General features: G+C 35.7%; 1 protein-coding gene across 5 annotated transcripts in view; it reads right to left on the bottom strand.

Moving 5' to 3' along the window:
• LOC124308398 (uncharacterized) overlaps nucleotides 1-24,851 on the bottom strand; it is a 142,394-nt gene that overhangs the window by 81,692 nt on the left and 35,851 nt on the right. For 3 of the 5 annotated variants that reach the window (XM_046771079.1, XM_046771083.1, XM_046771078.1), the window contains exons 4-9: nucleotides 18,521-20,116; nucleotides 18,197-18,386; nucleotides 17,837-18,085; nucleotides 16,936-17,187; nucleotides 16,548-16,744; nucleotides 13,446-13,488 (exon numbers count right to left, since the gene is read on the bottom strand). In XM_046771079.1, coding sequence (XP_046627035.1) covers nucleotides 13,446-13,488; nucleotides 16,548-16,744; nucleotides 16,936-17,187; nucleotides 17,837-18,085; nucleotides 18,197-18,386; nucleotides 18,521-20,116 — 2,527 coding nt within the window. The remainder of the gene's footprint in view (nucleotides 1-13,445; nucleotides 13,489-16,547; nucleotides 16,745-16,935; nucleotides 17,188-17,836; nucleotides 18,086-18,196; nucleotides 18,387-18,520; nucleotides 20,117-24,851) is intronic. The other 2 variants (XM_046771081.1, XM_046771082.1) reach the window with 2 other exon arrangements.

The following is a 24,851-nucleotide window of genomic DNA, read 5'->3' as shown; positions in this document are numbered from 1 at the left end:
ATGTTTTAAAGTTGATTATTACAATGCAGACGTGAAAATGTATGGCGTCGAAAATTGTTCGATTCTGTTGTAACAATTACAGTTTTACACAGTCTTGTAGAACAATGTGTGCATTATTCTTGTGCATTTAAAGAAGAAGAAAATTGCTTTTTGGTTTTGAGAAAATAATTAAAAAAAAAAAAAGGATCGAGATAAAATTAATAAAGAAGAAAAACGATAGGAACCGAGATAAGAAAAGACTACCCGAAACTATCACGAGCAATTGAATCGTGAATTTGGCCTGTGCTTGAAACAGTGAAAGAGAGAAATATTTAAACAGAATCTTCTTATGAGGAATAAAACTTTGACGAAAGCTTGAAAGAAATACAGGAGAAAATAATCAATTGGGATTTTTCTCTGGAATAAAAGCGTAGTTTCATTTTCGAAACGGTTTCTTTCATCCTGAGAAAGATTTGAAATATGAAATATGTAAAAAAAAAAAAAAAAAAAAAAAAACAACGTGGTTCAGGGCTTTGCTTCTGACGCTGCTTACGCAGGTTTTATACTTGAAACGCGAATAATTCCAACGCAACCCACTCGATTAGGATGTATATACGATAGGCGAGTGTAAACATAGACGAACGTTATCCTAAAAAAAAAAAAAAAAAAGATACATAACAAAACAAAACAAAAAATGCCAACGTTTAGGTATTTAAAAAAAAAAAATAAATGGAAATACATTTTATGTTTGTAATTTTACATATTTAACCAACGTCTGACTCTCAACCATTTTTGATTTTATTCAAAACATTTTCTGCAATTGTCCCGAATCTGAAAGAGCGCCCTGAAATTTTGAAAATTTTTCTTATTCAACTGTTTAATTACTTGTCTATCATTGATAGTGATTTTGAAAAATACCTTTCACGAAATTCTCCAAGATTTGCAAAAGCTGTATTTTCTTTTCCAAATAGGACTTTCCGACATCTTCAACATTTTTAATGAATCGATTATCTAAACGGTCCGGAAATGTCGGAACGAATGCTCGAAACTTGTATTTTTTACGTAGATCGTTTCTAGACCGGTTGCTTAATGAAGGTGATGAAAAAAAAAAGCTGAATATGCCAAAAAAAAAAAAAAGACAAAAATCGTTCCGTAATGAAATCGGTCAAGAAATGTTCTGAATGAAAAATAGAAGTTTTGAGAATTTTTAAGGAATTTTCAGATGGTTCAAACAATATTTGAACTAACCAAAATAGTTAAGAGTGCTGAAGAGAAAAAAAAAAAAAAAAAAAAATGGAAAAACAATCTCCCTCTCATGGCTCCGGGTCTTGAAATTTTTGGCAAAGAAAATACAGTTTCTGAGAATTTTTTTAGACTTTTGAAAATGTCCTTTTCAAAATCACTTCAAATATTTATAAACAATTGAGCAGTTGAATAAAAAAATCTGACAAGATTCAGGGCACTGTTTCAAAATTGAAAAAATTGCAGAAATGATCTTAAACAAAATCAGAAATAGGGATATATCGATTAAAGTTCTAATCAATGCTGTGTAAATATTTCATCAAAAGTTTTCCTCACAATCGTAGGAGAAAAGAGCGATTGAAGAGCGCACGGTAAAAAATTTATTTCGGTAAGATTGATTATAACGTAATGCGATTATAAAAAATAGAATAAAAATTTTCCCTAACATTTACTAGTCAAAGGATATTTTTCCCAACCTCCCGGCAACAGATGCTGCGTCATATTTTAGAATCAAAGCGAACGAGCAGCAGCGATTTTGTGATAATTAATTGCATATTTCGCTAAAAAAGAATGAAAAAAAAAAAAAAAGTATCGTCGATAAAAATATAACCAAGAGATATTCACGTTGATATTATACACTATTTATACATGTATGTGTACATATATATATATATATATGTAGGTATATGGGGTTGGAAGAAACGAAACGATTTATAGAATACATTCCAAGTTCTATTACATGTTCTTCTGACATATTTATACGGTATAAATTTGACGAAAGGAAAAATTGAAAAGTCGAGAGAGGCTTTTCCCGATTTAACAATAAACTTTCAAGTCGTGTTTTGTACATCTAACTAGATTTAAAATATACGCTTTGTTGCGGTCGGTTTGTATCTTTGTTGAATATCGAATGATAATTGAAGGCAGAAAAGAAAATTGAATATCCGCGTTTCTTGTCATTGAATTTACGACGTCAGGCAAAGAAAAAAATGAGGGGGAAAAAAAAAAACAAGAAGACTCGTTTTCTCTTCACCGCGAAGTTAGTTATCGCTTCGACATTAGTTTTTGAAAAAGTAAAAGGTGAGGAAAGTTGGAATAAAACAAAAATGACGCTCGAAAGTTCTTTTTTTTTTTCTTTTTTTTTTAACCATCATCTTTAATCAACGAGATTCTTTTCCGTACCTGCGATTTTTCGTTCACGCATTCGCCGCCAGAGGGCTTCGACTTTTCGCATCGGCCAATTGCCGCCCTTAGCGCTAAAGCTGCGAAAGAATTTATACTCCTTGACCTGCGACATCCTTCGGTTTCCGCTTCCGTTTGATCCGTTGCCATTTCCGTTTCCCGAATTTTCCGAAGTTCCAGTCGACCCGCCGCATTGAGATTCGAGAGAAGCAGCGGCCATGATTTTTTCGATTTTTTTTTTTTTTTTGCCCTCTTATAAAATTTGCTATTTTGACTTAAAAATTTCTTCTTTCTTCTCTCGGCGTTTCTGTTTTTTTTTTTTTTTTTTCTATTATTATATTTGACAAGCTCACCACTTTAATCAAACATCGTCTTTCGGCGGCTCAAATTTTACCGTTGTTATCTTTAAAAAGGAAAAAAAAAAAAAAACAGGCAGCTGCGTGGAATGATTTATAAACAATATTATGAAAATCGCTTCATCTTTCGATTCGATTACTATGTTTCTCCCACGCAATTTTATACACAATATAATGAAACGTACAAGCTCGATATGAGAATATTGTAATTCTCCAATATCGTTCAACTGCATCGACGAAATCCACTCACGTTTTTCACAACATTAATATCGTATTACCGCAATATTGTAACTATAGTTCTTCTATTTTCTTCTTCTCCGTATTCGCGTGTCAATTCAATATAATTCCCATCCCACTTTCGAGAGAATTTTTCCGTTTCACGCGACGATTTTTCTTTTTCTTCTCTTCCCTTTTCCTCGCTTTTCACACGGATTCTTCGTCTTCGCACTCTTCGATTACTTCGTTATAAGAAAAAAAAAAAAACGGAACTCTCTTCGAAAGAAAAGAAATACGGATTGACTTCAGATGTTTGTATAAGTGATGTTGCTTTTTTTTTTCTTCTCGTTTTTTAACACGTCTATTTATTCTTTTTTTTTTCCTTTTGTTTCTGTTTCTGTTCACGTTTAATTAACACAGTTCTTATATTTCGATTAAGCGTAACACAACGGTTTCCTTATTATTGGACAATAAATGTACAAGAATTTGAACCGTCTCAGATCATTAATATTATTATTATTATTATTATTATTATTATTTCTATCAGAGAGTAACCAAATTTCACAGCCTTTTTTTTATTTTTTGAATACAACTCTTCAAACAACGCTGAATTCCTCACGGTTTCTACAACATTTGCGCAAAGTTGAGGATAAAGAAAAGAAAATAGAGAGAAAAAAAAAAACAAACAAAACTCAATTTGCAATTAAAGAAGTGCGGTCAAGGTAGAAGTTTAAAATTCAGGCAAGATAACCAAAAGAAAAAAAATAGTATTAATTCTTGTTCTCGGGGAAAGAGAAGAATAAAATAAAAAATTGTTACAGTCGTCGAAAAGTTTTTTCTTTACTTTCCCCTTATCTACGGATAAAAAAAAAAAAAAAGAAATGGATTATCATATTTATCGATTGTTGCGATCTGTGCGTGTATTTGTAACGATAATCTTAAAAATTAATAAAAAATAAAAATCTAATAATCTTTCGCGTGTTTGGCGGTGGGATTGAAATTGGCGGGAAAAAACAGTTTACCTATAAATCCCGCAGCATCTGGCCGTAAAAACGCGTCGGACTCTCGGACTATCGTGCAACGTGTTTACTTCCCGACTGGCGGGCAAATCTTCCTCGGGGAAAAAAAAAAAAAATAGCCGAGGTCATAGTTTCTCGGTATATGTGTACATAATATATATGAATGTGTATATATATATATATATATATTGTGTGTATATGATTATTTCACAAAAGTAATCGCAGCGCGAAACCGTTGCCTCGGAGGTAAAATAAATGTATCATCTCGCAGCAGCGAGAATTGGTGGGAGAAATGAGAGAAGAAGATAAGAGGGGGAAAAAAGTTTGACTGAAAAAACTCGATTCAAAAATTTTACTATAATAAAATTTTGTGTTTCTACATTTATCAGTTTTTGCAAATCGTACGGGAGCGGGGTGAAGTTCCGAATTTTCAAGAGTTACGAAAGCGCTTAATTTCCAGTTATTTGGTGGCGAAACTTGAAGTAAAGAAAGCAAACTTTGGAGAAACAACAAAGTTTCGAATGGTCGGAAAGCCAACGGCTCAAAGTTCCGAAATATATGATTGCGAAAATTCAAGTTACGATTGAGAGAAAATTTCCGAAAAGTCAAGTTTCGATGGAGTAAAATTTCGAAAATTAAAATATACTCACACAGCGTACGATGAGAAAAATTTTATTTGTCACGGTAAATAAAAAAATAATTTCGGTAAAACAGGTGTCGTTAAAAAAACTGTTTGAATATTGTTGAAGTTACGAAAAACGAGCTATCGTCGATCCTTTTTTGGCAATCGCAACGCAAAATCAGTTTCTGAGGTTTGCTCTACTTTTTTAGTTAAACAAGGCTTTAACGTCAATTTATTCTTGCGCAAGCGTTAAATTTTCCCAACAGTTGCAAGAAAATATAGCAACAGTGATCGTAATGAGAAAGAATGGTAACGGATACTAGACTTTCCGGTAACAGATAGAAAACTAATTTTCATTTTCTCATTTTCGCACTTTCAAAGCTTCGACTTGTCGGAGTTACTTGTAAGGTACTTGTAATTAACTTGTAAGTTTCGCCCGCCAAAGAATTCGGAATTTGGAGCTTTCGAAACTTTTCAAAATTGTCGCGTGCCAAAGATTTTCACCACAGAATATCCTGTATACTTTTCCCGACGTTTGAACCGCTGTTGCAGGATTGAATCGATGGTCTGGCTATTGCAAATTGTAAAGCCCTCGGAATACGGCGAGGAAAGTTTGCAAGATTTGTAGTCAATACAAGGGAATAAAACTCGTCGCCGATAGTTTAGAGAAAACTATCTGAAATACCGCATACCAAAGAAATAATTTCTTCTCACGGAAAGGAAAATTGACAGAGATATTTTCTTCGTCGTGATAAAATTTGCGTAAAGAATTTTGGAGATGAAAAATAAAAAGAAAATCGTTGAGAAAATCAATGAATAAACAAATAAAAATGCGAAAGAAAAAGACAACAACCAAGGATTCAAATTTTATAAAACGAGTTTGGCATAAACCTATCAATTGTACTGCGGAGTTGTTATTAAGAAGAAGAAAAAAAAAAAAAGGAGAAATAAGAGGCGAAGTAAGAGATGGCAGAACAAGATGAGTATTGCTCAACTATACGCGAATATTCTCGTTTTATTAGATTCCGACAGGAACAAATAAACGAAAAGCTCCCCTTCGAAACGCGGCTTTTTCTCTCTCTCTCTCTCTCTCTCTCTCTCTCTTATTGCACATGTTGCTTCACGCACGGTTATAATACGCTGGAAGTTTTTCAAGATCGCGATCTCGTAGAAAATTACTTTATCATTTTTTTTTTCATTCTCCACAATATTTTCAGTTTATTCTTACAAATCCTTCGTCGTCAATTAGAGAAATTGTTTTGATGGATATAATTTGCAATAACTATACGTTTCTCAAATATTCGCGTTTTGTTTCTTTTAATGCTTCCTCTACTCGCTTTTTCCTACCAACAAAACAGATTCAACGTTTCTATAAGCAGAAAACATATAATTGACAATAATACATCGCGTGAAAAATATTTAATCGTACAAAATTTCCTCGCACAATTCCAACAACATTCAAATCTTTTTTTTTTTTTTTTTGTTACGGTACTTGTTTTAATTTACAGAATCCATCGGTTGGTGTTAACGAATGAAATTTTTTCTCCACAATTTTCAGCATATAAACGCAAAACAGACGCTGTTTAACTCGCCATTCTTACGCGTTTTTATACAATTATTCCTCTTTCAAGCTGCGGCGTAAAATTTTCGACTGTAAAATTTAACAAGGTAAAAAGGCGAGAGCGAGATAAGAAAAGAAAAAAAAAAAAAGGTAAAGAAAAATATGAAAAATTCTTCGAGGAATCGCGATATAACAATACTAATTATAATTACGTTTAACGTGACTATGGGTGTTGTTCTTCCCCCCCCCCCCCCCCCCCCCCCGACTTTTTTTTAGGTAAGCCGATCGCGAAACCGACAACTTTCCATTATTCCCCAGAAGATTACAATAGTCTCGTTACAAATTGCCACGCAACAATGATACAATACCGATAGAATCTGATTATACGCTAAATTAGATCACGCAAAAGTCAATTATAAATTTCGCTTACATATATATATATATATATATATATATCTCACCGTTCAAATCTTGAATGACGCGGACAGAAAAACCGTATTCTAAAGCATTTAATTACAATTTACATCCGTACATTTAAAATACGTACGTATAATACGCAACGCGTAGAATCGGAGTCGAATACTGAAGTTCGACGCGAACGTTTACATCGATGTAAGAATGACGATTAATTTCTTCCTAGGACGAAGAAAGAAATTTGACGAGTAAAATGAGGAAAAAAAAAAAAAAAAAATTAAAAAATTAAAATTATTACATACATACACAAACAGATTTTTATATCGACATTATAAATTTTTCTCTTGTATTTTATACGCGTATACGTTCTAATTTGAGAAGAGCCTCGGATGGGAGAAGGGGGGAAAAAAAAACAAAAAAAAAAGAAAAGAAAACCGCACCTTGACCGTATTTTTTTCCATCATCGATACTAAATCAACGTAGTACAATTGTACCGAATAAATAAAATAATCTAAGTTTATCTAATGCGTGGTATATACCTTTGTTAAGTTTTAGTTTTATAAGAATTTCTCTCTCTCTCTCTCTCTCTCTCCCTCTTTATAATTACTTCTTTGATTTATATATTATCTTGATTGACGTATGTTTTTACTTTTTTTTTTTTTTTTTTTGTTTTACTTTGACTTGTGTTTTGTTTTTTTATTATTTCTTTTGTACCTTGTAGTTACACACTTTCTTCTTTGTTCAATTTACCGACGACGAGTAGTTTAATTTTTTTATACATATATTATACACATATGCACGTATGTTAACATTAACGACATCACAACATTGTACATTATTGTACGTTAGGTTTCGCATAATTACAGCGGTTTGATACGCGTATGCGATAAAAAATATATATATATATATAATAATTTAGCCTCCTGACCGCGGATACGACATTAACAATAACAACAATAATAACAATAATACGATATTATAGCGATAAATTTTCATCAAAGAGATTTCATTTTTCTTTTCCACACCCGATTTTACACGCATCGTGAATGAAAACCACGATATTATAATAACGAACACGCGAAATACAATATTTATGGAAGATAAAAAAAAAATTAAAAATCAACAATTCAGAGAATTCTGAAAATTTTCTCTGCGAACTTCTCTTCTCTTCTCATTTTTATTCCTTCTTCATATCAATGGTCATGTATCACTTTAGGATAAATTTCAATCCTTAATTTATTTATTATCATTACTGCGGTGTAATTATAATTATTCAGTCTTTTTTTTTTTCTTACGGTTCTGGTCTATATATTTGTTTTTTCTTATTTTATTCTACAAATCGTTCAACAAATTCTCGATTTTAAAAACAATAACCAAACAATACAGAACAAAATTCACACGCGACGCTTGTTAACCTCGTGCAATTCATGTGTAAGGGGAAAAAAAAAAAAAAACGCACGTAAGAAACGAGAGAAGGAACAAAAAATTGGATCAATTGTCGCGAGAATATGATCGAAAATATATGCACGATGCACGAGTAATTAGATAACGAAAACATAATACCCGGAAAGATAATCGGTTTATCGGTTTTTTTTTTGGTTTTTTTTTATTTTCAACGTGGCATATCGTTAATAAATAACGCGCGAAAATCCGGGGTTATCGCGAACGACGCTGCACGCAAACTGCGCGAAGGCGTCGCGACGCCTCTGATTACTGCCAACGCCGAGCGAGGAACCGACGATCACTGCCGTATAACAGAAATCGCGCGCACCGCGCCAAAACTCGGTTAGGCGCAGGCGTCCGAAATCCTTATCTCGCTGCGTGGCGTATACGCGTGTGTGTGTGTGTGTGTGTGCGTAGATAAGGTACAACGCGTGTATACGATAAGAAGGATTTTCCGAACGGCAAGAATATCGAAAATCCAAAACAAGGAAAGATCTGAGCGGTGGAGAAATTTGCGGAACTGAAAATTTTTTTTATCCCTCGGAATTTCGATGTTTCAGATTTTTTTTTTTTGTTTTTAATTTTTTACATCATGTCCTTTCGTAACTTTGTCAGGGTCTGATTTCTTTACGTTAAGTCACGCCACAAAAAAAAAAAAAAAAAATTCGGAATCCGGCAATTTCGAAACTTTTTGGAAATTTCAACCCCGCCTCACATCGTACGGTATTAGGTACACGGTAAGTTTCAGGACAAGAGTTTGAAGCAAAAAAAAAAGAAGAAGAAAAGATTGATCAAACCGAAAAGAGCAACGTAAAGCTTTTTTTTTTTCTCTCCTCTTGTACTTGCCTGTTTAAAATTTATGATACATTATTTCTATCGTTTCTTTTCTCTTTACGTTTTTTTTCTAATTAATAAGAAACGACAAAAAAAAAGAAAAAAAAGAAAACGAACATTAAATATTTTGCAAGCGGTTGTATCTATTCTGTCATTAATTCGCTTACTTGTTTCACACAGCGATTGTTATTATATTTCATTCTTCTCTTCCAAATTATAAAATTAGTCGAATATGCTCAAAACGTTTTGCACGTTGTATATAATTAAACATAATTTCTAAACAGATATTCAACCAAACGATACAATTCCTTCCTTTTTTTTTTTTTTTTTTGTTTTTTTCTAAGGGGGGTGGTCTAAGTTTTGCTTCTAAATACTCGTCTTGTTTGAAGAAGAAAAAGACGAAAGAAAAAAATAAAAAAAAAAAAAAAAACACCGGGTGTTTTAGAAGTGAAAAAAAAAGAGAAAAAATAAGCAGCAATATCAACGGAGACTAAAAATAGAAATATTATAACTGTGGCACGTAACGCGAGTCCTTCGACTTTAGTATACCTATACGTATATACATACAGTCGGGTACATTGTGTACATACTTTTGTACATATAATATATTTATACGCGGGAGCGTGAAGCAGAAGAGAAAGGTGTTGGTGGAAAAAATTGGAAATAGACTGCAAGTTGAAAATGGACGTGGAAGTGGGAGGGGGAAGAAAAAAGAAAGAAAAAGAAAAAAAAAAGAAAAGAAAAAATTCACTTGCGTTTGTTTTGCTGGAAGGAAACAATCAAATATTTACACTCCGACGAGCTAGCTGTAAAATCGAATGATAACAAAAAAATAAAAATAAAAATAAAAAGTAAAAACACTCCGACCGAAGAACAAAACATTAGACGAAGTGAAAAGCGTAAAAAGGATCGTGGAAAATTTACTCGTTAAATTCAAACCCATGCATCGAACACGTGCTGTGTTGGTAATATTTCAACTCAATCTGTGTATTATTGTTATTATTGTTGTTATTATTTTAAATCTGTGTGTGTGTGTGTGTGTGTGTGTGTTTGTGCACACATTATACAAAAAATCGAATTTCAACACTAACGACGTCTAAACAAAAATCTAGGTATAATAACAAGGCTGTAATTTTTTGAAGTTTCTCAGTGTGTGAAAAAATTGCGACATCAAAAACAAAAAAAAAAAAAAAAAGAGGAACAGCAAAAACAACAACAATTTCATTTTTTAACAAACAGTTTAATATTGAAAAGTAAGCTAGTGACAAATAAATAAAAAAACAAGAAAAAAAAATGAAAATAGCAACCAACACTAAAATACTAGATTTTCTGACAACAATGATGATTTGAATTTTTTTATCGACAACCGAGCAGATATTTTAATCTTTCAAAAGAGAAGCCGAAAAAAAAAAAAATAATCATATTTTATTGGATTTTATCGATTTTTCGGTGTTTGTTACAATCTATAAGTGAAAAAATATAAATTACGAAAAGTACAAATATACGTTTCATACACATTTTTTGTCAGAAAATGTGAAAAGAATTGAATGCGGAAAAGTCGGCCAATCAAGATTGTGGGACGGGGGGGAAGTAATTAAGTAAAAGAGAAGAAAAAAAAGTAGCAAACAATATTTGCATACACATACATACACGCAGATCGATAATATATATAGAATTATGTATCCATATTTATAAGAAACGGGCATAAAATGAGTGACAAAGAATCGCAAATGCATAAATCGATAAATCGATAAGATCGCGAAGCCAGATTTTGCATAAGGAAAAAATTGTTACATAGACAGGGGAACGAGATCAAGATCCATATTGTCTGCTACATAATCTATCCGATGTTTTATCCTAACTTTCATCACTTTGTTCTCTTTCAAAATCGCGAAAGAAAGTAGAGAATACATAGAAAGAAATATGAATACGGAAGCGGATTATTCATATATATATATATATGTTGCATGTGAATAATTTCGCGATACAGTTTCTAATTTCCATCTTGATCTTCTCTTTCATTTCGTTCACTTTATACATATATTATATTATATATATACATATATATATATACATATATATGTATATGAGTATTTCTCTTATCCCATCTCTCGACAGCTGGGATATTTGAAGGAAAAATCAACAAATGCAAGCTACTTTGGCAAGTGTAAGGGAGACGAGAGACAGAGAGAAGATGAGGAGGAGGAGATGAAACGACCTCGACGGCAAAGCAAGAATATAGTCACCGGTTGCAGAGAAAATCGCGAGACGCGATTTTAAACCGTCGCGTCAACGGCACGCATTGCATACCCAAATATATGTATACGAGAAACGGAAGAGAGAAGAAAAAAAAAAAAAAAAAAAAAAAACGAAACAAACAAATACGAGTGCACAAAAAAACGAAAGAACGAAAGCAAATGGAAAAAAAACAGGAAAGCACCAAGATGGAAAAAACAGAATCGGAGAAAAAAAAAAAAACGGAAAGACAGTAGGATTGTGAAGAAAAGATAAAAACGAGGTAAGAAGACGGTGGTGAGAAGAAATAAAAAAAAAAACGGCACAAGAAGAAATAGAGAAAACAAACGCGAGGCTGCGAACTCGCGTCAAGTCGTTATTTATACACGCATCTGGTATATATGTGTATTTGTACGTACCAATACCTACATAAACATGGCACGATCACTTCACGATTTATGGGATTTATGGTGGAAAAATTTGCGTACGATTGCGGGCTGTCTTTGAAAAAATTTTAGAGGATCAAATTCGGAGCCTACTTCGATTTCTTTTTTTTCAAATTTTTTTTCTTTTCATCCCCCAACGTTCAACGAAAAATATTTAATTATTTTTTTTTCTTATCTTTCACTTCCTTCTATACCAAATTATCTCATCAACTATTTCGATGTCTCATTTTCTTTCTTTGGTTTTTTGTTTTCGGTGTTACTCCGTTTTTTTTTTTTTCTTTTATATATATATATATATATCGGCACGTCAACCGATTATTAATTATTCTACAATTATGAAAGCGTCGCGCGGACAGATAGAAAGTAGTTGGGGGTTGTTGGTAATACGGCACAGAACGTTAGAAAAAAACGGTGAACGTTGCGCGTATGGTTGGAAAATTTTTCAGTTCCGAGGGAAAAAGTCGTGAAAGAAAGGTTGATGTTTTTTATCTTTCTATTTCTTCTTTCAAAGGTCTTAGAGTCTAGACGAAAAAAATTTTTCATCAAACGATAGGTCGGGCGGCAACGAAATTGATAAAGCTCTCCGATTGTCGCGGGTTTTTAGGGGCGAAAGATGGGAATGACGGACGGTGAGAGAGAAAGAGAGAAAGAGAGAAAGAGAGAGAGAGAGAGGGTGTGAAATTACATGTATAAAATTAAGCGCTGAATGAGAGAGATTAGAAAATACGAGAAAAAATAATTAATGATGTATAACGAAAAAAAAAATGAAAGGGGGAATCAGAGGTGAAAAGAATATATATTATACGTATTTATCAGGGTGTTTGGGAAGAAAAATAATTTGAGATTTTCCACCGTGGGAAGCGGAAAAAAAGTTTCTTCAAGTTAAAAGAAAGATACTGTGAAAATATGAGAGTTTTACGTTACGTGGAAGATCGAGCTCATTTGATTTTTCACTTTCTTTCAGGTTTTTTTCAAATTTTTAAAGAAACACGTTGTAGTACGTTAACTATTATTTCTGTCCAGACATTTGTGTTCAACGCAAATATCACGATTCATAACACAAAGATATATCATCGGGAAATCTTATTTTCATAAATTGAAAGTTCATATTGAATCATAACTATTTCATGAGATTGAATTAATAATAAAAAAATCGTCCGATCCACTTCTGAAACATGAACTGAAGACTTATTATCACAAGTGTGGTTCTTCTTAGTGAGGTAAATTGATATTGTGATTAATGTAAGGAATGAAGAAGAAAGAAAAAAAAAAAAACGTTTTCACGATAAATTGAAAAAAAAAAAAAAAAATGGTATAAAAGTGAAAGTCAACTGAGCGCGAGCTTCCACGTAACGTAGAACGCTAATTTTTTTTTACAAAACTTTTCTTTTAACCTGAACAAACTTTTAGACGGTCCCATGGTGGAAAACCGCAAATTATTTTTATTTTCTAAGACCCTAACAGGTAGAAAACTAATTTTTATTTTCTACCTATAACTATATTTTGTCGATTGCGGTAAAAAATGAAAACAGTTAAGAACTGAGCGGTAACCGGAACTAAAAATTTCTCTCACTGTAATATTTGTGTAACAATGGTAAACGTAAATATTTCGACGATAAAATCTAATGATATTTTCTCCTCTTCCCCAATTGTATTTAGTTGAATTCTCGAATACTTGCCAATCACTCGGCAATAATCGGATTGACGAATCAGAGAGTAAAGATATTAAATATCGGCAATACCTAACAGCTGTGCAAAATTAAATATATAAGAAAAGCGCAGATCTAGAATATTATCTAGATTCATTCTTCTTGCTAAAATTGTACCTACATCACATCGCGTTGGGTTATGTGCAAGAAATTGATAATATTAAACATTATATGTATAAAAACTCACCTGACAAATGACGCTCGGACTGTGATCGAGGCTGCTGGATGACCTGAAAGGAACAGAAGCAGAAAAACTGTTGAGAAAAAGTATGCTGATGAAAGAGAATTACATTAATAATAAGAATAATGAGAAGAAAGGAAGAGGACAGAAAAGAAAAAGAAAAAAACACAACAACGCGATTTACGGAGAAAATGAGATCACGAAAATCCCCCGAATGGAATTTTCAGTTGACAATAAAAACCCGGCGGCAACCTGCTTTGAAAATATGCCGTGTGTTTTTAAAATACATAAAACAAAGCGTACGAGGGATAAAAATCTCTTGATAAAAATAATATTTCATCGAATTTTCAAGCTGTTAATTTTTTTTTTTTTTTTTTTTCAGTGTTAAAAATCTCGGCGTCGTCGTGATGCATTCATATGGAGTTTTTACAATCCTCAACAAATATCTGTTGCAATGTTTCATTCGCAGGTTCGATTTATGCGGTGCGGCAAAAACGCGTCGTAGAATAATCAATGGAATTCGATGCCGTGTGATAAAATAATTCAAGTGTAACACTGTGAATTTTTCTTGCCGAGATATTTTTCGGTTATTTTTAAATATCAAAAGCTGTAAGTGTACAGCAAACGCCTTGTCGAAATCCAGTGTTTTCACGGATCTTCTCAAATTTTCACCCCCCCACCCCGTTAACTGGAAGATTTTTAATTTTTTTACCTCTCCATATTTTTCACTCTCCCCTTTTATTTCGTCAACATTTTCTTTTTTCTTTTTCTTTCTTCTGCTTTCCATCTCTCTCTCTCTCTCTCTCTCTCTCTCTCTCTCTCTTCCTCCATCCCCCCCGTCTCTTCGGAAAAGGTCGGGCTCACCTTGGTCAAGCCCAACCCTAACTTGGAACGAGCTTGCAGCGCAACGAAAAACGGGCTTGTTTTCTCCGCGTGTTTAGAGTCGGTAGAAGGGTTGAGGTGTATCATGCGAATATAATTCGAGTAACGCGGCTCGCTGCCCATTTAGCTTTGACCGATGCCCGCCAGCCTAGCCTTTAGGGATGTGTAAAAGCTCACTCGCCGAGCTTACCAACACCATGGGGTATATATGAAAGAGCTTTTCTCACCGCCGCGTCTTTCGATGTTATAGAAATAGTTGTACGTTGATGCAAACGCTGGCTTTAAACTGAGAAGATCTTCACAAATATATCGCTGTTTATGCGTAATATTTTATTATTTGTACAGAAGAAACAAAAAAAAAAAAATTAATAAATAAACAATACGGTACGAGAAAAACAAGCATGAGGAAAAATGATAAGAAACTCTAAAAGTAACACTGAAAAAAGCTTTCGAGAGTATCGACGGATTCGAGGTTTTTTTTTTTTTTTTCTTTTCTTTATTCTCATCCGACGAACTAAAACAGCAACAAATTGAAATTCGTCTAATGGAATCACGAGTCGCAAAATTTTTTACACGTTTCGGAACGATCGGTCGAATCTTGAAGATTGTACTGAGAATTCAGAAAACTTTACCGTTTTCTGTACATTTACATACATAGTCAAAAGACAGCTGATTGTACAAGTTTTGAATTTTTTTTTTTTATTTTTTTTGTTTTGAATCTCAGAGTCGATATTACAGATACAGCAAAACTACGCGAATATTGAAAATAAAATTGGTGGAAAAAAGTCGGCCACGACGAAACGAGAAAAAGAAAAAGAAACACAAATTCATTTCGGGATACCAAAATCACTCGGATTTGCATCCGCGGTTTTGCTTCGCATCTTTTCAACTTCATCCACACGTAATTCTACGATATTATACAGTTTTAAAGTGTTGACGCGTTTTCAAATCGCCTGATATAAATATTGTACATACAGATTTTCAAAGATAACACATCTCGTGGCGGCAATCGCAATAAATCGATTTGGCAAATCAATTTGTCATATTCGTCATTTTTCGATTCACTTTTAGGCTCGAAAAATGTAAAACGGAAGCAAGAAAGGACAAAAAAAAAAAAAAAAAAATAAATAAATAAATAAATAAACGCAGATCAACTCATTTTCATTTATAATACGTTTCTTTTTTTTTTTCATCGCCGTTTTCGTCCGTTCGTGTTCTATTTTCTCACTAACGAATTTGACGACCCTGATTGTGAAAAAACGAAACTGTGACTGCGTGAGCACGATTCGATCTTAAATAAATCCACACTCTTTGAATCCGTGTTTAACAAAATAGAATAATATTCAAAATATCGAAATTTTCTTCGCTCTCGTAGAGAAAAAAAAAAAAAAAAAAAGAACCAAGAAGAAAGAAAGAGTAATAAAAATTTGAATAATGATGCAAAAAAAAAAAAAAATACACATACGCACATGTGAGAACAACATGTGGTAGCGATATAATTATACGTTGGAAAATTCGTCACCGACGAAAACTTTAATCACTTGATCTCGTACCGTTATAAACGATAAATAATATATAACTACGTGTATAATAATTAATTACAAAGTATAAAGATGAAGGTGGGGCGGGGGGGGGGGGGGGGGGGGGGGGGGGGGGGGCTAGCATCGAATAAAAGCTGTGACGTAACTATGCCACGCGGTGGTTGTTTGATATTATTACTGGAACTGAGCTTGGGAAATATTACATGTGACGAAGACTGGAGTTGGCTATTTATACAAGCCAAGGACTATGTACCGTAGCTTATATCGTATGCCAGTTTGTCGGTGTTTGTATGTAATGTAAAGCAAAGAAACCGATGGTCGATGATCGAGACCTACATACACACATGTATAATGAATATGTATATATATTACGTCGACGTATCCATTGCCGTTGAATAAATGAATGATTAAAACATGCGGTTATAAAATATCGAAAAACATACATTAGCAGCGACTAAATATATTCAGATTCGAAATCAGATTAAAAATAACTCGAAGTAATTGCCAATATAACGTGACTAAAACTAATCAATCATTACGAAGTAAGTTGATTCGATCAGAGCCATACCCCGTTTTATTCTAAAAAAAAATCTCGTCAAGTTATCGCTGATGAACGAAATCGCAGCTACGCGAATTTGTTTAATTGAAAAACAAGAAAAAGATTCAAGGAGGAGAAACAACTCACCACCATGTGTTCGTCCTTTCCTTTTCCCTCGTCGCCGTTCTCGAGTAAAGGAGCACTGCTACTTTTACCACCTAGTTCAATGGTCATTGGTTCTGGTTTCAACTGCAAACTGGCAGCCGACGGTGAGGACGGTGCTCTTGGTGGTGATTCGAGTAATTCACCGGAGCTCATTGAGCTGCTGACGGTTGTCGAAAGGCCTGACGATCCGAAAAAAAAAATGTAATTATAATAAACGAGATTACACCGCGAATTGGAAAGCAACTCAATCGAGGAGTCTTCGGTCCATTTTCCACGTGGGAAAGAAGAGAGACACACAATAGAGCAAGGTAAAACAAATCATCGTCCGGAGAATTTCCCAAAATGTATAAGCAAGTGGTTGGTTAATTACCGAGAGGCAGATTGGTCGGCCTGGAAGGTTTCATCCTTGGTAAGGAATCATCGAGACCGCTGCTACTGTCGACAGCCTCCTGAGGATACCAATTGTCCTGATCCCTCGTCTGTGTGTGAACGCTTTCCCGTCTGACCCAAACATCGTCGGTAACAGCATCGAAGTACTTGTCGGACCTTGTATTGACCTTCGAAGGTCTGCGTCGTATCCTCTCCCAGGTTTCTTTACGGTGACATTTGTTGTAGGTGGGTGCTGATCCGGCGAACGATTTAACAAGAAGATGATGATGATGATGATGATGACGATGATTATGAAGAACGGAAAAGGCGGGGCAAGATGACGAGCAAAAACAGAAGAGGGATAGAGGTCGAAACAAAAAAGGGCTACGCCAAGTAACGTAAAATATTAGGCGATCGTTATCCTCTCTTTATCTATACGGTTTTGGTCACCTTGTTACAAATTTTGACCATTGTTTGATCCAGTTGCGGTCAAAGTTACTTTAATTGCGTTATATATGCAGAGATTATGGCCACGAATGGTTGACAAGTGCTTTCGTCCACGTATGAACACCAATATTTGAACCGTAGAGTATACGAAGTGTGTGAGAACAAAGTGGCTGCCCAGACTTAGTCAAATTCGAATTCTGGTCGTAAATCGAGGAGGTGACGGGGTACTGTTATTAAATTTCCCCAAACCGCCTAGAAATAACATTACAAAGCCAAATCCCTGAAAGTCATCCTTCAATTGCACAAAAATGCTGTTTTTCCGCACGATTTGTTATGTTGTCGTTACTAACTTCAGCGTGGTAAGATTACGCGCAACTGGAATTCCTGTTTCACAACATTGCATGCATAGACATAAATAAAACTACTCTACTTTCTATTTTATCCATCATACTCACGTTTGCTCAATCTGCGCTCTGTGCTTCGTGGTGGACTCGCGGTTCCAATGCCGCTTTCCAGCGGTGACGAAGCTCTGTCAGGATCGTTAACCTCCGGTGACAAACTGCCAGACGATATTTCGTCCATGCTCTGCAAGAGGTCTTGAGAGGAGGAGGATGACCTGTTATCATCGTCGACGGTGTCCTGCGGTGAACCTGGATAAAGGGTACATTCATCCCTCAGTGATCGGGAGTCGATGGTCGATTCGGCTGTTCGATGACACACGCAGGTAATTTTCCCCCTCATTTCGCGAAAAGTTCATCGAGAAACGTATCGATAAAGTTTTTCAAATCAATCGAATAAAAATCGGATCTACTCACCTCTGGGAGACTCGAAATCGCTGACCCAAGTTCCAACGCTCGAGCATCGCGAAAGCGCCGGTGACGTTTGGGTGCCAATTTCGGAACACGGGACTTGACTCTCAACGAAACTTGAACCACCGTCAGGGCAGCAGGAGGACGAATATCCGTTCCGTAGCCGGGAAAGAAGCGAGTGCATGGAAATCGGCAGCTGAATAACAAAAATAAAAAACAAATATTTTCTGATCTGTTTTACCAATGTGTCGGTAAGGAATGCTGCTTTACCGATACAGATGTCGGTAAGGATTACTGCTTTACCAACGGCCGTACAACGACCCGACTTACCGATCCGGACCTGGGGTTGTGTTCCTGATCAACGCACACCCTCTCGTCACGATGATCTTGCCTCCGGGAGTTCTCCTCTTCGTAATACGCGGCATTCTCCTCGTTACATTCACTGGATAAACTGCGAGAGACTGCGGCGTTGTTTGACGCCGATCCGGAAAGACTAGAAAACTTCTTCAACTCAACAGGACTGATCTGTCTGACGTCACTGTTGGACTCCGACAATCTCTTTGCGGACAGATCGGACCTTAGACTGATCGGAGAAATAGACCTGATGTTATGTGTGAGGTGAACATTTTTTCCCGGCTTAACACTTTGATCCGCGTTATTGTTCAGAAGAATATCCTGATCCGGCAGGGAGGAAACCCTGACCAGGACAACGGTGTCCTGAAAACTTTTCGCCACAACAGACGGCTGCTGCCGTCTTCTCAACAGTTTTGAAAAGGACAACAATTTCTTGTCCTCCGTTGGCGTGACCGGCGCTGATTTCGGAGGCAGTACGAGGCTGTTCTCCAATGATTTCGACCTCGATATCATCTCGTTCGATTTACTGACTTCATCGAAAACAACGTCGTCGTATTCCGGTTGACTATCGCCGCAACAATCATTGTCGGCGAAGCTGTTACCGCAGTTGAATTTCGACGACTGATTCTGGATCGTCCTGATCTGAAGTCTTTGTGGATGTTGAAGATGATTGGCGTCAGTTTTTCGCCGCTTATCAAAGCAAGCCTGAAGCTGTATCGGAAGACTCGTTTTTCGCCTGTAGGCGCCGTTGTACTTCGGTGGTAATTTGGATAGGTAATTATTCTTTGGTGAAATTAACAAACTGTTGCAATTCTTGCCATCCTCGGCTTCACCTTCTCTGTTATCACTTATTATTTGGCTATTAACGTCGCCATTAACACCCGCACCGTTTACTAACGGACTAGAATCTGTCTCGCGACTTCCCCCCCAACTTCCACCTTCGTGTTCCGGTTCGTCGTAGTCCGAGCTTGCGTAGCCGCAAAAATTCCTACCGATTTTCCTGTCCCTACCGATCCTGGCTTCCGGTTCCAGCTTGTCCCGCGGCTCGTCGTAGTCCGAATTCAAGTGGTTCGGGCCCCTCGATAGACGGCCGTAAATCGGGGACCTTCGGCTCTTCTCCTCGCAGCCATTCGTCAGGATTCGGGGCTCGTTATTGTCCTCGGAACCGGCTTCGCTGCAGCTGTCGGATATTCCAAACTCGTGTAGAAGATCCTTGTACTCGTCCCTGTCCAATTTTTCGCCCCCCAGCACGTTTCCTTTTTTCTCTGATATCCTCGCGACCCTCGACGATCCCTCCTCTTCCTTCCTTTTGAGCTCGTCGATTTCGTTAGCGATCAGCGAGTTCAAATCGGCCAAAATATCGTCGGTCCATTCGACAGCCACGTCGTCGCGTCGTCCTTCCGACGGACTCTTCTTCGTCCCTTCGTATTCAAATCTCGATAAACCACCCCGTCGATTCGTAGCCGGCAGCGATCTCGTCCCGGAATTCCAGCTCCTGATTCCCGACGATTCGGAGATCGATACTCGCGATCGCCTCGACGGCACTGATTCGATTATCTCACCGATTTCCTCCTGCAAAATTTCACAAAAGAAAATTGAAATTAAACGCCGATCACGGTAACTCTTGCAATATGAAATCAAATTGTTATTCAATTGAAACCGATTTTCCCGCACCGTTGTAACAAGGTATATAAGGCATACGTGTTTAATATTAATTCCCGATGATTATTTTATATCGGTATATTACATTTTATTATACACCGTTTAGTTACGCTCGATCGGAGTGATAAACCGCCTCAAGCTATTCAAGCACCAGTTATTCCCGAGCTGCATCAGCTTCTAGTTATCCTTCGATTTTATACCCAAAGAAACTCTCCACACGCTGTACGTATGTTACATTTTCTACATTTGCAGTACGAATGGGATCTAACTATTTTACATCGTAGGTTGCGATTCTGGTCGCGATTTATCGAGTGCAAAATTTTAGTTAAATTATAAAAAATTATTTACATTCCTTCTTTCATTTCTGCCTCGTTCAAGCTTCCCGATCAAGTTTCAAGACACAAAAGATCTCATTTCGAAAACGATTACATTTCTCACCCCCGAGTTAAAAAAATCTCCAGAACAAATCGTTCACCGTTCGCGAACTTTGTTTGCGCGTGATATTCAATCGGTATATATTTATTTCTTTAACAAAATTCACTGCGATGCAAAATTTTCGCCATTTGTGTAACCTCGCTTTATTTTACGTACACATTTATCGTTTTGTGTAAAGAAAATGGCACCGTGCACGTATAACGCGAATAATTTAAGGAACCGATTAGCGATCGATCGGGAATCGGTGTAATCAAGATCTGCTCGACGGCTTGACAGAGTCTAGGTCGATTGGGTAAATTTATGCTAATGCTCTCACAGCAGTGATCCGTATCTAGGTACGTAAGTTGAAGTTCAGACACGTGAGTTGCCTCCGGTGCTGATTTCTTTGCCTCGATCGAGAAACACACGCACACATATATGCGTATATACGATACATCCACACGAATACATTATGTTTAATTCATTGAATGAAAAAGATCAACCGCAATTCGGAATCAATTCGATTCATTCCTTTCTTTTATCGATACTTGTGTACTTTGTATAATCAAACGACAAGTTATACATGCGCCTGTAATAACAAAAAATTCCGAGAATCGTCAAAGATATTTCTATAAAGGAACGATGATTTTCTTTTCAAAGAAGGAATCGACCAATTCACTTTGACAATTAAATTCAATTCACTTTACTTGGTATTTGAAAGCAAATTTGTTTAATATTCAAAAATTGACTGCAATTTTATCTGATCTGTGTGAAGAATTATTTACCCACGGAAATATATTTCCAAAGACAAAAGTGAAAATCCACCGTGTAACTCTGTCGCAAAGATTCTACTTTGACTCACGTTAGATTCGATATCTCTTTGTGATACTTTTTTTCAATACTTGGTCAAATTTGCGAATTTTAAAAGACTTACGATTCAGATATCGAGAGATGCGACACTCTGCGAATTTCATACGCGACTGCAGTCTCCTTAGGCAAGAAACAGCCAAACGAGTCGACAGTCTCTTTTACCACGACTGCAGAAAACGCGAAGGAGAAACGATTGCGAGATAAATAATTCGACTGCTGGACTGGGGAGAAAAAACGCGAACTCAACGACCGACGTCATAGATTAAAAAACCAAAGTTGCGGTTTAAAAAAGTTTTTCTTAATTAAAAATTACTATACTGTATATTTTGCAAATTCGTAATCACGTAAATTTTAAAAATGATTTTCCGATCCTTCGGGCAAACTCGTGAGAAATCGAATACGAAATAAAATCCGAGGTGTGATGATTATCCTCGAGTGTTTCAAATTCAAAAAAAAAAAAGAAAAATATATATATATATATATATATATAAATAAAAAAACGTCTCAGGCTAGTATTATAATCGATGCCGCGCAAAGCGAAGGTCGGATTCTACACAGCCGTAGCAGCAGCTTAACAGCAGCCGATAATTAACGCAAAACCTTTCAACCCAATTAACCTCACTTTAAATACAAGTTTCATTCGAGTCCGTGCAGCAAAAGAAGAAGAAGAATAAAAATAAAATGTACCGAGTACGTTACAAAAAGGAGAAAAAAAACAAAAAACGAGCGTATAGCCCTAACCCAAATACCGTTTCGGGTAACGTTTAATTTTCGTCTATCACATTTGGACTTGGTTAGAAGAGTGGTAGCGGAAAAAATAAGAAAAAAAAAAGAAGAAGAAGAAGAATTTACTAAAAGAAAAATAAACAGACACGAAAGTATGAAAATGACGGACAGACGGATGAAAGAACGACGTGAAAAGAAAAAGATTAAATAAAATTAAAAATAATTAAAAAAAAAAAAAAAACGACGATGACGGTGTTGGAATTACGGATTACGAACTTGGCGCCGCGAGGCAAAGATCGTTATCGATTTATTAGAATAATCCGTTAATGGAAAACGGTACCTGAGAAGAATGAATTCACATTTATTTCGTTGTTGTCTATTCTCTGCGTGTTACGCCTTCAATATCGAAGGATACGAATAAATTTTGTTCGATAATGCGGAGGAAAATTGAAAGGAAAAAAAAGTGTTTGCGAAAATTGTAACACGATTTACGTGCACGATTTTAATGTTGAAATATCCTGTTTTTCTACGTCGATAGAAAGTTGGTTCTCGTTATTTATAATCGTTCGTAACTATGTTCAATTAATCATTGCGTACAGATATACGAGTACGACGTTTTTCCGCAACAACATATTTTCACGTGTGTCAATGACGGGTATGATATAGAAATTGGCTAACTCGATTGGCTGTAAAAGTGTTTCTCGTATTAAATACAAGACATGCTCGTGTTGTAAAACAATCGTGAGAATTATTTTTCCTCGACGACACAACGATCGTGTAATAGTAATAAATAAATAACAGTATTAATATGACAATAAAATCAGTGTTAGATGAAAGGGAATTAACGCTGTAATAATTTGAAGTGTAAAAAAAAAAAAATTAATAAATAAATAAAAATAGGGCCGATGTTGAAATTCCGAATTTGAAAAGTTTCGAAAGCGCAATTTTGCGAATTTTATCGTGGAGAAACTTGAAGAAAAAAAGTCGAACCTTGACGAGACGCCAAAGTTCTGAAAGGAAAAAATGCCAAAAAGCATTTTACTCTGTTAAAACTATACTTTTCGGAACATTGTTGTACCGTAACTTGAATTATCAGAATCTCGCGTATAGAAACTTTGAGCCGTCGGATTTCCGACCAATCGAAACTTCCCGTTTCCCCAAAGTTTGATCTCTTCGCTTCAACTTTCGGAGCTTTTCGAATCGGGAACTTCAACCCAGCCCGAAAAAATCTCAAATTTTTATCTCCCGTCCCTCAAATTCATTCCGACTGGTAACGAACGATAAGTAACGCTGTTACAAACAACGAAGAAATCTCACCAAATTTATGTGTATTAAAATAAACATTTTCTCATCGAGTTCAAAGTTCGATCTGAAATATCTAATTGTAACCAGCGACCATATCCCATATTGAAACCGAGTTTCGCCTCGACGGGTTTTAGGTGTTACATACCTGCGTCAAACGGTGGGATATAAAGTTGACGGAATCAATCAAACTGGCTGCAAGCAGGCAACTTCGCGTCGTAAATCATAAAGATAAGGTGTGCCTGGACTGCCCACATTAAGGTACAACATACCTACACGTACGTACGTACATACGCTACTCTACACGTGAATAAGGCGAGCCTTTCGCCCAAGTTTCAGGCGAGTGAAGTGAAACGTGCGTACACACACACACACACATACATGTGTATATATTATTATTAGTGAGTGTGTCAGAGAGAAACGTTGATGTATGTATTTTATAGTACGAAGCTACGGGGATAATTAATTACCCAACCCAGTCTCTGGTCATTCGGTGTAACGACAATTCCAAAACGTCCGTGCACATTACAACCACATTCAAAACTCCGTAGACACGAGAGAATTCTGACACTCGCCGCCTCGTCTTACCGAGGGTTAATTTCTGTGCTGGGTTTGAAACAGACGATGATAATGATAGTAACGACAACAGTGATAATGTTTGTAACAACAAAATGACTGTATATCCACCGAAATTACCGCATCTACAATGAGAAAAATTTCATTTTTTTCGAACGCTTTTAACAGTTCCGATTTATTTTTTTTTACAATAACAATTTTGCAAAATTATTGAAGATTTTATAGTTTTTTAACTTTATCCTTTTCGCTGAATCGTCGAGTTTCCATATTCATGTAAACCGTGAAGCGATTCAGATTTCGGCGTACTTCGATATGATTATTTATTTGTATTTTATTTCTTCTCTTCCCAACAAATTGCGTCGTGCATGGACAAAAGTAAGATTCAAACGATTACAAAATCTGTTTTTTCTTGTTGTGGGTTTTTTTTTTTTTTTTCGATGATTTTCGTACTGTCGAAATTCATTTTCACATTCAGTTGTAGAAAATCGTAATCGATTGTTTTTTTTTTTTTCTTTTTCCGTGGACCGAGGAGGCGAAGAAATTAACACGTTAAAAGAAAAGGCAAAACGTTGTAAAGTAAAACACAAAACATCCTAAATATCTGAACGTTTCAACAGTTTCACCGTAATCGCAATTCTATTCGCAATTTCAACAAGATGTCGCAAATTTGAAAATGTATTCGTATTCCGAAAAAATCATAGCGTATCATTTCAAAAAGATTTCGAAACAATTAAAAGGTTCCAAAATTATCAATCCC

Source organism: Neodiprion virginianus, chromosome 7 (genome assembly GCF_021901495.1).
Source record: "Neodiprion virginianus isolate iyNeoVirg1 chromosome 7, iyNeoVirg1.1, whole genome shotgun sequence".
NCBI lineage: Eukaryota > Metazoa > Arthropoda > Insecta > Hymenoptera > Diprionidae > Neodiprion > Neodiprion virginianus.
The sequence above is the reverse complement of the archived record's forward strand: the minus strand, read 5'-3'. Positions and strand labels throughout refer to the sequence as shown.